At 39.4% G+C, this 14,270-nt stretch overlaps 5 protein-coding genes across 5 annotated transcripts; 3 read left to right on the top strand and 2 right to left on the bottom strand.

The window, feature by feature from the left end:
- Nucleotides 1-745: 745 nt before the first annotated feature.
- On the bottom strand, nucleotides 746-1,508 carry LOC308412174 (hemoglobin subunit alpha-B-like). The gene is made up of 3 exons (XM_080906328.1): nucleotides 1,381-1,508; nucleotides 1,055-1,262; nucleotides 746-889 (listed from the first exon to the last, which is right to left on the bottom strand). The coding sequence occupies exons 1-3, from the start codon at nucleotides 1,473-1,475 to the stop codon at nucleotides 761-763; spliced, it is 432 nt and encodes a 143-aa protein (XP_080762454.1). The 5' UTR covers nucleotides 1,476-1,508; the 3' UTR covers nucleotides 746-760.
- A 710-nt stretch (nucleotides 1,509-2,218) lies between these two features.
- LOC308412165 (hemoglobin subunit beta-A) lies at nucleotides 2,219-3,127 on the top strand. Its single transcript, XM_080906316.1, has 3 exons — nucleotides 2,219-2,386; nucleotides 2,562-2,784; nucleotides 2,896-3,127. The coding sequence occupies exons 1-3, from the start codon at nucleotides 2,295-2,297 to the stop codon at nucleotides 3,025-3,027; spliced, it is 447 nt and encodes a 148-aa protein (XP_080762442.1). The 5' UTR covers nucleotides 2,219-2,294; the 3' UTR covers nucleotides 3,028-3,127.
- Nucleotides 3,128-4,131: 1,004 nt separating this feature from the next.
- Nucleotides 4,132-4,999, top strand: LOC308412175 (hemoglobin cathodic subunit beta-like; the record flags this gene model as incomplete). Its single annotated transcript, XM_080906329.1, has 3 exons — nucleotides 4,132-4,223; nucleotides 4,555-4,777; nucleotides 4,871-4,999. The coding sequence occupies 3 exons, from the start codon at nucleotides 4,132-4,134 to the stop codon at nucleotides 4,997-4,999; spliced, it is 444 nt and encodes a 147-aa protein (XP_080762455.1).
- A 6,997-nt stretch (nucleotides 5,000-11,996) lies between these two features.
- On the top strand, nucleotides 11,997-13,390 carry LOC308412173 (hemoglobin embryonic subunit alpha-like). The gene is made up of 3 exons (XM_080906327.1): nucleotides 11,997-12,107; nucleotides 12,197-12,404; nucleotides 12,905-13,390. The coding sequence occupies exons 1-3, from the start codon at nucleotides 12,013-12,015 to the stop codon at nucleotides 13,031-13,033; spliced, it is 432 nt and encodes a 143-aa protein (XP_080762453.1). The 5' UTR covers nucleotides 11,997-12,012; the 3' UTR covers nucleotides 13,034-13,390.
- Nucleotides 13,391-13,489: 99 nt separating this feature from the next.
- On the bottom strand, nucleotides 13,490-14,241 carry LOC308412177 (hemoglobin subunit beta-like). Its single transcript, XM_080906330.1, has 3 exons — nucleotides 14,123-14,241; nucleotides 13,797-14,019; nucleotides 13,490-13,699 (listed from the first exon to the last, which is right to left on the bottom strand). Exons 2-3 carry the CDS (start codon nucleotides 13,905-13,907, stop codon nucleotides 13,571-13,573), a joined length of 240 nt encoding a protein of 79 aa, XP_080762456.1. The 5' UTR covers nucleotides 13,908-14,019; nucleotides 14,123-14,241; the 3' UTR covers nucleotides 13,490-13,570.
- Nucleotides 14,242-14,270: the final 29 nt, after the last annotated feature.

The raw sequence follows: 14,270 nt of genomic DNA, 5'->3' as shown, positions 1-14,270 counted from the left end.
CATGACCAATTGGCCAATCCAACACCTTTCATTATATATACCCTTCCTAAAAATAAAATAAAATAAAATAAAAAATCCATCGGCCCATAAAAACAAAAAATCGCCAGCGGCCCACCGGGCATATGCCCGGTACGCCCGATGGCCAGTCCAGCTATGCCAGTGTGCATGTCCAAACTCATACTCATGCTGAACACAAGCTACACCATTAAAAACAGTCTAAATGTGTGACTTGTAGTCGCTGTTTCTGAATGGTCTGTCACTGGTCATTTAAACACATCTGTGACTTGTATGAGTTTTGGCTATATGGCGGTGCGACGTTGGCACGCAGTCTAGATTTTGATACCTGTTCGCTGAACCATCTGAGAAACCAGTCACTGGTGATGTGATCCAAGTATGATATACGGAAAGCATGTATTGCTTTGGTTATTGCATGTTAGATGGACTATGGGGTCTTTGTGGCCACAGAGACTTTGTTCTGATGTTTGAAAACGAGCATACAGTGTAAACGGAATCGAAGTTGTGGCAAATGACGTGCCAGAATTAAAAAACATACTTAAAACATGGCTTATTTTTTCATACTGTGTGTGGGTTTTTTCATCTGTGTTGTAACCTGTGGGAATGAGCGTATTCTTCTCTACAAAAGCTTGAATAAATGGACACATAGACATTCTTATGTTTGTGAATTTTATTGAACAAGCCCCCACATATGATGAGGGTTGCTGACATTCATGCCACACGTTGGTAGCTTCTGTCTTGATGTTTAGCGGTATCTCTCGGACAGAGCCCAGGCGACGTTATTGAAGAACTTGTCCACGGAGACGTGAACCTCCGGGGTGAAGTCCGCAGGGAAGTACATGCCCAGGACCAAGATCATGTTGTGAGTGAGGATCTGTGTTTGTGACAGAAACAGCAGATTAGATTAAATCAGGCACTTCAGACATCCCTACATTCACTTAGTTTTTTAGTTTTTTAACGCTCACAATCTAAACTAAAGTACGTGCACAAATAATGATTATAATTTCTGGTAGGTTTAAAGGTCGCAATATTTTGTTACCTTGAAGTTGGCAGGATCCACGCGGAGCTGGCTGGCATGCAGCTCACTGAGCTTGCTAAGGTGGTTGGTAAGATCATCAATGTTCTTGACAGCTTTTCCCACAGCTGCCATGATGGTTGCACCATGCTTCTTCACCTGCGGACTGTTAGGGCTCAGGTCGCCCCAGTGAGAAAAGTAGGTCTTGGTCTGAGGATAAGCAACGAGCATCCTGTAAAATACAGCAGAAGGAAATACGAAGAAGTTACAAAAAAAGCAAAGAAAAAATAAAGAAAAACCCACCCTCTTAAAAAAGCCCGTGTCATCCCTACTTTAAAATTAGATCTTACCTGCCCAGAGCTTCTCCACCCATCTCGGCGACCTTTGACTCGACTTTGGCCCAGAAGGTCTTCACCTGGGTCTTGTCTTTCGAAGAGAGACTCATGACTGCCTTTGAATTTCCGGGATGCAAGGGAAAATGCTGATCAAAAAATGCTGCTTGGTTGGATCTGTCAGTGCGTCTTTATGTCGACCCAAATGGTGCCACGCCCAAGTATCAAATCCAGAATGCATGTCTGATAAGCAAACTGCTTATCAGTCAATTACGTGATATCACGTAATTGACGCAATTGACAATTTAAAAAAAGAAAAAGAAAAACTGAATGGCTGCACTGCACGAAAATCTTTAAACAACTGGCGAATAGATTTTATGCAAAAAGAAATATGCTCTAAGCAAAAATGGCATTAAACATAAATCATAATTTAAAGGCTGCACTGTTAGTCAGAGTTTGATATTTTAAAAATAAAAACACGTTGTTTTATAGCCAACAAGGAGCACAAATACCCTCCTAAAGTTAAGAGAGCACATATCCTTTTGGATAAATAAACTGTATGATATCTTAGCTTATTTAAAAGCAGGTGTTAAAAAGCTGGTATTACTGATATTACTGGTCCAATTTTGTGTGTTTTGACTGACTAATAGTATGGATTATTTGTAGCTGAGTAATTTTAAGTGACAGCAATATCTGAGCCAAATGACGTTATCTATCCGGTTGGCACTGACCGTTGCCCAAATTTGCTTTACGCAAAACACACGTCATTAAACAGGCGGGCGCAGATTATCCAATCAGATGCTTCGATGACTGAAGGAGGGGGTGCGGGTTAAACGAATAAAAACGGGAATCTCAAGTAAATCATTCACAAGCAGATTTGTGAGAACTTGTGAGAACCTGTTCGTGAACTAGGAGACTTGCACCCCGTCAAAATGGTCGAGTGGACAGATGCTGAGCGCAGTGCCATCATAAACCTGTGGGGAAAGATTGATGTGGGGGAAATCGGTCCCCAGGCCCTCTCCAGGTAACCTGCAGCTCATAGCAATTCAGAAACGTGGTCGTTTGTTATGCAACTTTTTTTACTATAATGTTGAAACTTGGCCGAAGCGAATATATCAACACGTTTCTTTGTGTATGTAGAAGCACTTATTAATGCTATATGCACTAAAATTAATATTGTTTCTCTGGTTTTATTTCAGGCTTCTGATTGTGTACCCCTGGGGTCAGAGATACTTCCAAGCCTTTGGAGACCTGTCCACCAATGCCGCCATTATGGGAAACCCCAAAGTGGCACAGCACGGAAGGACCGTGATGGGTGGTCTGGAAAATGCTGTGAAGAACTTGGACAACATCACTCAGACCTACGCCAAACTGAGCGCTATGCACTCTGAGAAGCTCCACGTGGATCCCGATAACTTCAGGGTATGTCCCCACCAGCACCCAGAAACAATCATCACACATGGACCTGAAAAAGGTTAGCTAATTAGTTTGTGTTTATTAACTCTGTTAAGCATTTTCTTTCTCTCATTTTAGGTGCTCGCTGAATGCATCAGCCTGTGCGTTGCCGCTAAGTTTGGTCCCAGCGTCTTCACCGCTGAGGTCCAGGAAGCCTGGCAGAAGTTTTTGTCCGTGGTCGTTTCTGCCCTGGGTAGACAGTACCACTAAATTTCTGGAGTGCCAGTTCATCAAAGATGTGCAACAGTGACATCATATATCTTTTTGACTCTGTTGCCAGATGCACCAATAAATAAAACCTCAAATCATACTCATTCTCTGTGCGATCATTTGACTTGTTCTTTTAACCGACAATACAACATCAAGAAGGAGATCTCGGACAGTCAATAGTCCTCAATAGAAGTCGCCTATATGTTTGAGTATAATATAAATATTACAAGTATGCCTCACCGATAATCCGTTTCGTGACTTTTTCCTTTACTGTTAAGTTTTGCTTTTCGTATAAAAAAGGGTGAAAGGGATCCAAAGTTGTTGTTCTCTGGCTGCATGGGAAGTATTGTTGATGTAAGTGAAGTGTTCCAAAATGCAAAGAAGAACATCAGCTATCAGGCATTTTACGCATATTTAAAGTTAGAGCGTTAACAACGAGTCAATCTGCGAGCTCAGAAAAAAGTATTTCTTCTTTAGTGCAGAAAATTCGTTTATAACCTCGACCCAACATAACACAAGAACACTGCTAGGCGTATAGCGGCAACATTATAAAAACGCTATGCTTTTGTTTTTTTAAAACGTCTTGAATGAAATTCAAAAATGACTGAAGGATATAATATAAGTACTGTCGCGATCGGACGGGCCATAATCCTGATTGAGCTGATCAGTTTTTAAAACAAGTTTAATTGAATGGGGTAATTTAAGGCCAAGAAATAAACTTTCATACGTTTCTGATATGAAGTGGACCCGCGGATCATTTATTTGGGTGGGGAAAGCCTGAATGTTCAGATAATGATAGCATGGCATAATCTAAGTTCATCAGCTGTTGGAAAATTACTTGATACAACAGGATGGGGAGGTGGTTATGTTTACGTGAGGATATTTTGATGCCATACCATCTCTGGGCATTTCCATTGTGTTTTGCAGTGATAGTCGACACGTAGTCTGTGTAGCTCAGACTCATCCGTCCGCTTTTAGTGTGCTGGAAATATAGGACCCTCATACCATCTGCTGGTTCATTTTTGCCAGTCATTAAGCGGAAAAGCTGATCACTCAGCAGCTCAGAGTGAGGAAGTAAAACTGTTTATCCAATTCGCTCAGGTCATGGTTAAGTGGACGGAACTGGAGCGCAGCACTGTGAAAGCTATCTGGGAAAAAATTGATATCGATGAGATTGGGTCACAAATTTGGGCAAGGTAGGTGATTGTGAAAGTTTTACTGTTCAAGAACGGATCGTAAAAAAATCCTAAAAACGAAAAAAATATTCTGGCAATTTTCTCTCAATACATTATTATTATTATTGCTATTTAATTAGTTGATGGGTATTTCGTAATAGTAAAATTCAATGCCTGGTTTAAAAAGAAATAAATAAAGAAAAAACGATCGTGAAAAATTCTTATTTTTAAAATATTCCATTGTTTAAGGGTACGTTGTATATTTAGGGATTTTTTCTCCAGTTAGTTCAGATTTTATCACGTGGTATCGTTTATGCTCATTAACCTGTACCACTGACTGTTGCATTGTCAGAGTCTTGATAGTCTACCCCTGGACTGAGCGATATTTTGGTTCTTTTGGAGATCTCTTCACCATCACTGCTATTTTGAAAAACGACAAAGTGGCGGCTCATGGAAGGATGGTGCTGAAGGCTCTGGACAAAGCAGTGAACAACATGGACAACATGAAACGGACGTATGCTGATCTGAGCCGGTTGCATTTTCAGAAACTCGAAGTGGACCCTGATAGCTTCAGGGTAAGCAACACTTTTCCTCAAACCCACATGAAAAAAATACGTGACGTTTTGCACTTGTAGAGTTTTCATGGTGTTTTCTCTTTTTTTCCACAGCTGTTGGCAGACTGTATCACTATCACAATCGCATGCAAACTCAAGTCAGCCCTGAGCCCCCAGAGTCAAGCTATCTGGCAGAAGTTTATATCTGCTGTGGTCGACGCTATGAGCAGTCAGTACCGCTGAAAAGAACCTATTTGGAGATAATACAACTTAAAGAAAAACACAAAACAAAAAACGTGTGTTAGCCCTGATATAAGTTTGACATGAGTGCATTTCAGTTTGTTTTTTATCAGTTGGAGCTTGGTGAGTCTCATACTGAAGACAGTTACTAAAGACAAAACTGAAGTCAAAGAGACCCCAACACACACAAGCAGCAAGTGAAAGTAGTCTGACAGAGCTAAAGGAGGAAACAGCATTTAGTGACTTTCATGGGTTCCAGATTTCAGACAGTTAAGAACTTGTCATGGACTGAAAGTTGTTTTTTTTTCCAACTCTGTGAAAAGTTAATAAAACATAAAAACTATTTTTATAGTTAATATTATGTCACCTTTTCAAATTACTGTGAGCCTCTGAATATGGGGAACTGTATTAATGGCTATAATTCCTAAAATTAATACAGTACCTTTGCTAAACCACTTGAAATAATGCTGAAAGTCTTTCCATCAATCACACATTCATTGTTACATCTGCCAAACAGGTTATGTTTTTGGTAGTGTTTGCACATGTGTCATTCTGTCAGTAAACAAATGAGCTCAACCAGTCTTTAATGAATTCTGATAAAACTTTTTAGGGATGGGTCATGTTGACACAATTTGGTTAACGTCCACAGCGGTCTTCACAGTCAACTAAACAATTTACTTGAGGTCTGTTGCAGGGAAGGCCCAGCTTATTTCATAGAGATAATGCCCTAATGACATTCTGCAACAATCTCCTCGCTGCAGTCTACACCTGTCGTACATTAAAAACATTTGATACACTAAGAAATGAAAAACATTATAAAGGAAGCCCAGAACCTAGTAAGGCTGCTGAAATCTTATATCAAGCAAAAATGGAAAATATATCTGACTTAGTAATGAAGGTCCAAAGAAAATGCAGTATGTCCTGAGGGAGGTAATATATAATTAATAGTATTGGCATTGTCATTTCACGGCATTTTAAGGGAAATTTTGAATCAACAAGTGTAACTGCAGTTAATGAGAGGAGAAAAAACATGGCGGAAAATCAAGTTTAATTGTCTTGATAGAAAAATATCTGGGTCACAGTTGCATTGTTGAAAACAACCATCCCAAATTTGAACGCCTATTTGTTTGAATTTGTAAAACAGACACCATATAAGGGTTTTAATGTTGTAACGGTTTTAATGTATAGAGTGTGTTCCTCCTAAGGCTTGGATTTTACAGTGGCACCAACAGGGTTGATGGTATCCATGTGGATTCAGACAGCAAGAAGATACAGGAATTGGGTCATATAATTGTTTATTTTAAACAAGAATGACAGAACAATCAAACAGACATAAAAGGAAGGCCACAGGGACACAAACAAATTGATCAAAAATCTCTGGTCATATTCAGTCTAATAGATTCACCATGAACAATGACCCAGAAAGCTCAAAGTCATCACACAGATAATGTAAACAAATATAAAAGATGTCCTAATATTCACATTGTGTGAAAAATGTGAGTATTAAGTGAGAAATACGCAGTTTGTAGCATTGGCGCGTTTAGACCCTTTTCAGTAGTGATGGGATTTCCGGCTCCTTTTAGAGAACCGGCTCTTTCGGCTCGGCTCACTAAAAGAACCGGCTCTTCAGGTTGTTTTATTGCTTTAATTAATTTATTATTAACAACAATATAAAATTATGCACAAAAATAATTACTAATGTAAAAAAAAGTGGTTTTATTTATATATGTTTATATATAAATATATACAATGGCCCCTAGAGACAAAGCATGTACAATTTCCTCCAAACTCCAAAACACATTTCTAGCGTTAACTGAACTTCCAAAACAGAGCTACCTAGATCACTTAAATTACACAATTGAACGCATATGTGTATTGTTTGTGTATTTATTCACAAGCACACACATATATTCAAAAAAAAAAAAAAAAAGTTCATTTACCTGTTACTACCACACACCAAATCCGGTCATTGGTACTTCCTGGCTTGTGTAGCCACTGGGTAACAAAAGCTCAACACTGCCCCCTAGCATCCTGGAGCACTTCTGTTGTGTTTGTGTCTGTTTTGAAACTTGTACGTGCTTTGTCTGTAGGGGCCACCGTAAATATACTTTTATTTATTCACTCCACATAAAATGTAATAAATAAATCATATAATACAAAAAACAACTATTCACATTTCAACTTTCAACTATTTAAATTGTCAGCTTTTTCCTTTTAAACAAATTTTAAGTGAAACAACACAAAACACTGCAAACCACAACAAAATTAAATATAAATAAAATATGAAAACAAAAAGAACATGCACATTCTCTGTCATATAGGCCTGCATGAATAAACTTTCTGAATCCTTTATCATCCGTAACTGAAAATAGCTGTGGATGATTACTACACCTTTCTAATGTGACGTTGTTATCCCTGGCTCTCTTTCTCTGTCTCTCCCTCCTGCTCTGTTCCTGTGCTACTGCGAGTGTAACTATCGCTCCTCCCCCCTCTTCCCAGGGCAAAGCACAAGGCTCGCGTGCAGAGTGAAGCGGAAAAAAGTGTGAGAGAGAGGGTGAGAGAAAGAAAAAAAAACCCATGGCTCCCGATAAGGAGCCGGCTCATGTCGTTCATGTCAAAGACCCGGCTCTAAGAGCCGTTTCGTTCGTGACCGACACATCACTACTTTTCTGGATGCTCAACCACCCTAAAAGCAACATGCCCTTTTAATGCTACATTTTCCAAACTTCTCTGTTGGAGATCATACAGCAGATTACAGTGAAATCAAGTCCAGTGTTCTTGATGTCAAGTTGCTATTAGTGCACTCAAACAGAGGAGCTGCATGAGAGACAGGGATGGAAAGGGTTAGAGGTAAAGAGCAAAAGTCAAAGACAGCAAAAGCTGTAGCTTCTCTTTTGCCCACATTCATTGATGATGATTTCATGATCTAAAGTTTGTGCAAGTTTCTCCTCTTTTTCTGCTTTACTACAAATTTTGCTTTAACTTACTTTCAAAAGTTATATTAAGAACTGTGATCATTTATTCAGAATCATTCTTCGTGCATAGTGGTCAGTACAGTGGACAGCTATTCAAAGGCTGTTTTCTTGTATCCGTTTCAGTGTTGATGGCACACTTGCACTTAAACCACTACATCGGACACTGATGTGTCACTCCATACCAAATTCATAGGTCAAAACGTAGGTTGTCCACCTAAGTGGACATGTAACAAACTCTTTGAAAAGTACATGTTTAAAAAAAATGAAGTTCAAAAATCTTTTTTTTCATGCCTAAAGATGACTAAAACTACTTAAGAATAAAAATCCTGACTGAGGTTGTCATAATTCATGCATGAAAGGGTTCAACACTGAAATATAATCCAAAAAAGATATTTCTTTTGGATATGTTTTAATGTTTATCCTGTAACATTCAGGTCTGCAAAGGTGAAAATTATGTTTACATGCAGCATAATATGTTGGTATAATTGTAAGGCAGAATGGATGACGTTATGACTGGGGGCTGAGGCCTCCTAGTGGTTTGATCCTAGAATCGTCCCTGGTGTGTGGCTAATTGTCCCAGACGAACAAGGCAACTGATCATAAGAATGCAATTCTCTTCTTTGCCACAAGAAGTCACTGCCGGAAAAAATGAGTATGGTGCAACAGACCCCTGCTTGTGTGAGAGCACTGCAGACAGAACGAGGGCTCGAGTCATTTTGTTGTCCTGTCATAATCATATCGGACATGGTCGGGAGGTATGACTGAGAGCAGTGCATAGTTACAAGGTTTATAAAACAACTGAAGCCGCTCAAAAAGAAGACGATTGAGCACACTTGGTGTTTTACCTGGCAAAGAATTAGACGTTTATTTGACCAACGGACAGGAACCGACTTGGCCATTCAGTCTTGACGTTTTCTCACTGCGCGAGTGCACACATATAGGTACATTTAACTGAAGCAAATCAGATGGTGACAGCTAGAGTCAAAGCAGGTTCTAAACTTAAACATTAGCTAAAAATACCCGACTCACTGCCAGAGGCGGAGGCAGACATTTGATACACCCGGGGCTTAGCCCTAAAGGTAGTATGCATGTGGGATTTTTTTTTTTTTTTTTTTTTTGGGGGGGGTGTTCACCTGCTCTTGTTCCCTCTCTGTTCTGTCCTCATTCTCCTCTCTCTCCCTCTCTGCTCCTCTCTCTCCCTCTCTCCTCCTCTCTCTCTCTCCCTCTCCTCTCTCTCCCTCTCTGTTCCTCTCTCTCCCTCTCTCCTCCTCTCTCTCTCTCCCTCTCCTCTCTCTCCCTCTCTCCTCCTCTCTCTCTCCCTCTCCTCTCTCTCCCTCTCTCCTCCTCTCTCTCTCCCTCTCCTCTCTCTCCCTCTCTGTTCCTCTCTCTCCCTCTTTGTGCTGACAATCATCAAATATACAGTTGAAACCAGATATTTACACACTTTTCAGATAAAAACACTTTTTTAATTGTAACATCAAATCAGACTAAATGTTTATTTTTTTAGATTGATAAATATAAAAACATGTTTGTTAACTTTAAGAGTAAAGGGAGAAACTATCTGTATTTCTTAATCAAAAATGGCACCCAATTGTATTCAAAATTGAGCCACACTTATGGAGCTCCACAGTTCTTTTCCTGGTGTTTTGGTTGACATCTTTGGTTGATTTTCCCATTTCAAAGAAACAGGCTGTGTTTTGCCTTATATGCATCCACAGGTGTGCCACCAATTTACTCACATGGACTCTGCTAACCTATCAGAAGCTTCTTCAGCTCAGAATGGAATCGTCTGGAGTTTTCTTATTAATTAATAATAAACTAAGTGTACATGTACTCCTAAATTTGATGAAAGTGATAAAAAATAGACAGCTCTGTCTCTCTTTATTCTGACATTTAACTAATTCAAAGGATATTTATTTATCCAAAGCAAAACAAGTTTACTCTAAATTGATGTTGTACAGTAATAAAATGTTCTTGTGTTTTCCATAAAGTGTATGTAAGTATCTGGTTTAAACTGTGAATATACTGCTGTGTATTGAAGTTCCTCTTGTTTTCCATAGAAATATACTGAACAACATACAAAGCATAATATATAAAATAACATCTACCTGAGTTTTTTCTTTGAAAGAAGCTCCTTATGCCCATTCTTGTATATTAGTGCATTACTGAAACCGATTTATTTAGCCGCGGAGGGTAACGACTGAAAATATGAAATAAACATACATGTAAGCTAAGACTCTATAAAGAAACAGCATTGTTGTTGTTCTGCTTTTCATTTCGCCATTTGTTGATTCACTCGAAGAGCAAGTAACGTAATATTGGTCAAGTGATCAGTTTGATATCAATCTTTTGTGATTCACCGTCATATTTACATTATTTGTACAGTACGAATGATTTGCTTTTGGTACCTGGTCGATCTTCAGCTCTCCTTAGTCTGCTTGGCTCCGTTTCTCCAACAGGCAGCAGCTCCCCCCGGCCCCTCGCTCAGTCGCTGAGCTCGGATCATACCAATATTAGGAGGGATTCACGCACAGTCATAAATTTCCACAGTGTGCACTATGTGCTTCGAATATTGTGTGTAGTTTTTGTTTTATACAGTTGTCAGCCAGGCATCTAACTATGAAAAAATTACACTCCAAAAGACCCCGGGCTTCTGACAAAACAACCCGGGCTTAAGCCCAGTAAGTCACCCCCCCCGCTCCGCCACTGCTCCCTGCAATGCAATGAAATAAACTAACACCAAGAGCGAATGTATAATTGTAACCGCGTCGATATGTCGTGGTGCAGCCAGTGCTGCTCCTGCATTATCATGTTTTGTTTTGTTTTTTTAAAAACAGGCCCACCCACTGAAACGATAAGCCTCACAGTAAAAACGAACGCGGCGAATGGCATAATCATCATGTTTGTAACTGATAGCACAACCAACAGGCCTATTAATTAATTGTAGAATTTAGATTTTAAATCAGAATCCACGGACTGATTGTTAAAGCGTACTGATTTAATTTATCTCATATAAATTGCAATTACAAAGGCAGTTAATAAAGTAAATAAACACAAGCATATATACAAATGTATGTATGTTTAAAAAGTTATTCTTGGCCGTCATAAACATGAAGCAGTAGTTTTGAGTAAAGGCAACTGGAACATATGACATCAAAGATTTATTTATTCAGAATTAATTATTACGGAAAATATTTTTGACATAAATTGAATGTATACCAATCAAGTACATTTTATTTGACCAAATTCAATTACATTTAGCGTTTGACATGTATGTAAGAAAACTATATGGAAAACTTACATTTAATCAAATTACTTGAATTCAACATTTTGGACATAAATCTCTTTTGAGTGTAAATAAAATATTGAAATAGCAGTTACTAAGTTATATTTACATTTTTTTTCTTGTAGTTTGGTGTGAAACAAAATAAAAGCTTTAACCTCCAGTTAATAAGGAGTGTGATTTGTGAGGATAAACACTTGTTTAATTAGAACAAATAAAAAAATCATCTTTAGATTTACTCATCTAAAGGAGTGAGCCAAAATAAAAATGTTTGGATTAATTCCAAAGTGGAGGTTATTTATAGACCCTTACCATCCCTCAAGAGCGCATTTCCAGTGTGGGGCAAAGCTGAAACGATAAGATATTTGGCTTGTACACATACCATATGTGTTTCTTAGCAGCCAGTTAATTCATTAAGGCCAGTTTTTAACGTCCGAGCATTACCAGCACGTCCAAGTTTGAGCAGTTTGAGCAGGTGATACGAGGGTTTCACTAGCTGTCAGTTTTGTACGCTTCAGTTGGATGCCCGTGGGAAATATAATTCTGATTGTTTCGTCCTATATTATAGAACACCGTGAGACTTTGGTTTCGTGTTTATCTCATGCCAGCTGTTACATGTCATTTGGAATCCTTCCAAACGCCTATAGCATTATCTTGAAGGGGGGCTGGGTGTGCCTATGTTCCACTGCATCCATAAAACCCCTCCGTTTGCAGCGAACACGGCATTGAACTTGAAAAAAAAAAAGTCCAGAGGAAAGATGAGTCTTTCTGCTAAGGACAAGGAGATAGTCAAGGCCTTTTGGGCTAAAGTGTCGGGAAGGGCGGATAACATTGGCGGTGACGCTGTTGCCAGGTAAATAAGAAAAAACACGAGGCGAATTTATCCCGCTTCTGCATTTTTATCTATTACTTACTGGCTTATTCACCTGTGTTTTTGCCCAGGATGCTGACAGTGTACCCTCAGACCAAGACTTACTTCTCCCACTGGAAGGACCTGAGCCCCAGCTCTGCCCCAGTGAGGAAACACGGAGGAATGGTGGCAGCTACAATAACCGATGCTGTGAACAAAATCGACGACCTGGCAGGGAGTCTTCTTACCCTCAGTGAGCTGCATGCTTTCACTCTGCGAGTGGACCCTGCAAACTTCAAGGTATTTGTTTATTAAATCATGAAAGCGGTTCAGAAAACCTGTGGGTTTGCTTTAAAGATTAATTGGACTACAAATTAAACGCTTGCTTAAACATTTTTTAGTAGTTTTTATTTAAATGTGCCTCCATAGGCTACTGGTTCCCTTCTAGTGAGGAACTGTAACGTCATCATTAATTATTCTTTGATTTAGAAGCCTATAAATCTGTCCCATCCACACATGGATAAGGCCATATGCAAATATAAATAAATCATAAGTTGAACCCCAATTCGTGACATCGAGCTACAGTTATCTTTAGGATAAATGAAATGTGTGTTTCAGCTGCTGCAGCGCAAAAATGTTACACTTTTAAACAAACAGGGAAGTTGCCTGTGTTGTCAGCAAGTCAAAGCACGACACTGTCACCGAAGAAACACAGGATAGACTGAGTTATGATTCAGATAACTGATCTTTGATGTCATAATCCCTGATTCTGCTAAAGAAGTGTCACGATCTTTGTACAGATTCTTGCTCAGAACATCCTGGTGGTTCTGGCCACTATGTTCCCCGTCGACTTCACCCCTGAGGTCCATATGGCTTTAGACAAGTTCCTGGCTGCCTTGGCTCGTGCCCTGTCTGTGAAATACCGATAAATTGCATACTGGAGGCGACGAGCGGCAGGGGCTCAGATAGCAATTCACTGCCAGTCTGAATCTGAATAAATCAAATGCAATGAAACTGCCGTGTTTGTTTGGGTTTTTTTGTGTGGTGTACATTAAAAATACTTTACACCACAATACTTTATCATCCGTCATAATTTATGAGAGGTCCTTTGATGCGAAAGTCACAGCATGACTTATTTTTATTTTACACCATCTTATTTAAAATTTGAAAGAATAGGCTAATTAATATCTTACACCCACTATTTAACTCTTCTGTTACACCCTGATATAGTTGCAAATGCTAGAAAAAAAAAAAGAAAAAACAACAAAGTGAAAAATAAGCTCGTTGTTTTATTGATTTAAGCCTCCTCAAGACATGATTTAAAAAACAGAGTATGTAACGGTCCTATTATGAAAAAGGGGAAATAAAGCAAACAACTTGAGGTATATGCTTCATATATCTTATTTATTAACATCATTTTGAGGTACAATTTAACAACAGAGTGTGTGACGGTCCTCTGCAGCTCTCTAGTAGTACTGCTTTCTGAGGGAGGACACCACCACTGCCAGGAACTTCTGAAAAGCTGCGTGTACCTCAGGAGTGAAGGCTTTACTCAGCTGGGAAGCAACCACAATGGTCAGGCAGTGACCCAGGAGCTGTAACACAACACAACATGCATGATATATCATGAACATGCTAAATAAATACATAAATATCAATAGAAGCCAGTACCATCAGTTCAGCATTGCCTACCATGAAATTGTCAGGGTCCACCTGCAGTTTCTCAGAGTGCAGCGCGCTCGGCTCTGCATATGTGGCCTTGATGTTGTCCATGTCCTTCACGGCTTTTTCCAGAGCTTCCATGATGACTTTTCCATGAGACGCAACCCTTGGATTTGATGTGATGGCAGCAGCATTGTAGAGGTTTCCAAATCCACCGAAATACCTCTGAGTCCAGGGGTAGACAATCAGACACCTGCGGAAACAGAAAATTTTAAATAGCTCACAATTACTAAAGAAGAGTCATATATAGAGTCATATAATCTTGCACATTCTTTAAGGGAGAAACATGGTCATACCTGGAAAAAGCTGCTTGCCCAACGACCGCATAGTCGATCTTGGAGAAGATGTCCTGGATCGCGGTGCGCTCAAAGTCTGTCCAACCATTTTGCTTTGTTGAGTTTTGCACTTGTCCTGTTAGTCAGCAGCCCACCACACGCAGCTTTT

This window comes from Rhamphochromis sp. 'chilingali', assembly GCF_963969265.1.
Source record: "Rhamphochromis sp. 'chilingali' genome assembly, chromosome: 15".
NCBI classification, from domain to species: Eukaryota; Metazoa; Chordata; class Actinopteri; order Cichliformes; family Cichlidae; genus Rhamphochromis; species Rhamphochromis sp. 'chilingali'.
This window is presented reverse-complemented; position numbering and strand designations above follow the sequence as displayed.

Bases quoted from the DNA above. Each gene is read 5' to 3' on its own strand.
- LOC308412177 (XM_080906330.1), bottom strand. From the start codon at position 13,907: ATGGAAGCTCTGGAAAAAGCCGTGAAGGACATGGACAACATCAAGGCC. The intron at 13,700-13,796 runs GTAGGCAATGCT...GTTGTGTTACAG, and splicing joins TGGACCCTGACAATTTCATG to CTCCTGGGTCACTGCCTGAC.
- LOC308412174 (XM_080906328.1), bottom strand. From the start codon at position 1,475: ATGAGTCTCTCTTCGAAAGACAAGACCCAGGTGAAGACCTTCTGGGCC. The intron at 1,263-1,380 runs GTAAGATCTAAT...TGTATTTTACAG, and splicing joins GGTGGAGAAGCTCTGGGCAG to GATGCTCGTTGCTTATCCTC. The intron at 890-1,054 runs GTAACAAAATAT...TCACAAACACAG, and splicing joins TGGATCCTGCCAACTTCAAG to ATCCTCACTCACAACATGAT.
- LOC308412173 (XM_080906327.1), top strand. From the start codon at position 12,013: ATGAGTCTTTCTGCTAAGGACAAGGAGATAGTCAAGGCCTTTTGGGCT. The intron at 12,108-12,196 runs GTAAATAAGAAA...GTTTTTGCCCAG, and splicing joins GGCGGTGACGCTGTTGCCAG to GATGCTGACAGTGTACCCTC. The intron at 12,405-12,904 runs GTATTTGTTTAT...ATCTTTGTACAG, and splicing joins TGGACCCTGCAAACTTCAAG to ATTCTTGCTCAGAACATCCT.
- LOC308412165 (XM_080906316.1), top strand. From the start codon at position 2,295: ATGGTCGAGTGGACAGATGCTGAGCGCAGTGCCATCATAAACCTGTGG. The intron at 2,387-2,561 runs GTAACCTGCAGC...GTTTTATTTCAG, and splicing joins GGTCCCCAGGCCCTCTCCAG to GCTTCTGATTGTGTACCCCT. The intron at 2,785-2,895 runs GTATGTCCCCAC...CTCTCATTTTAG, and splicing joins TGGATCCCGATAACTTCAGG to GTGCTCGCTGAATGCATCAG.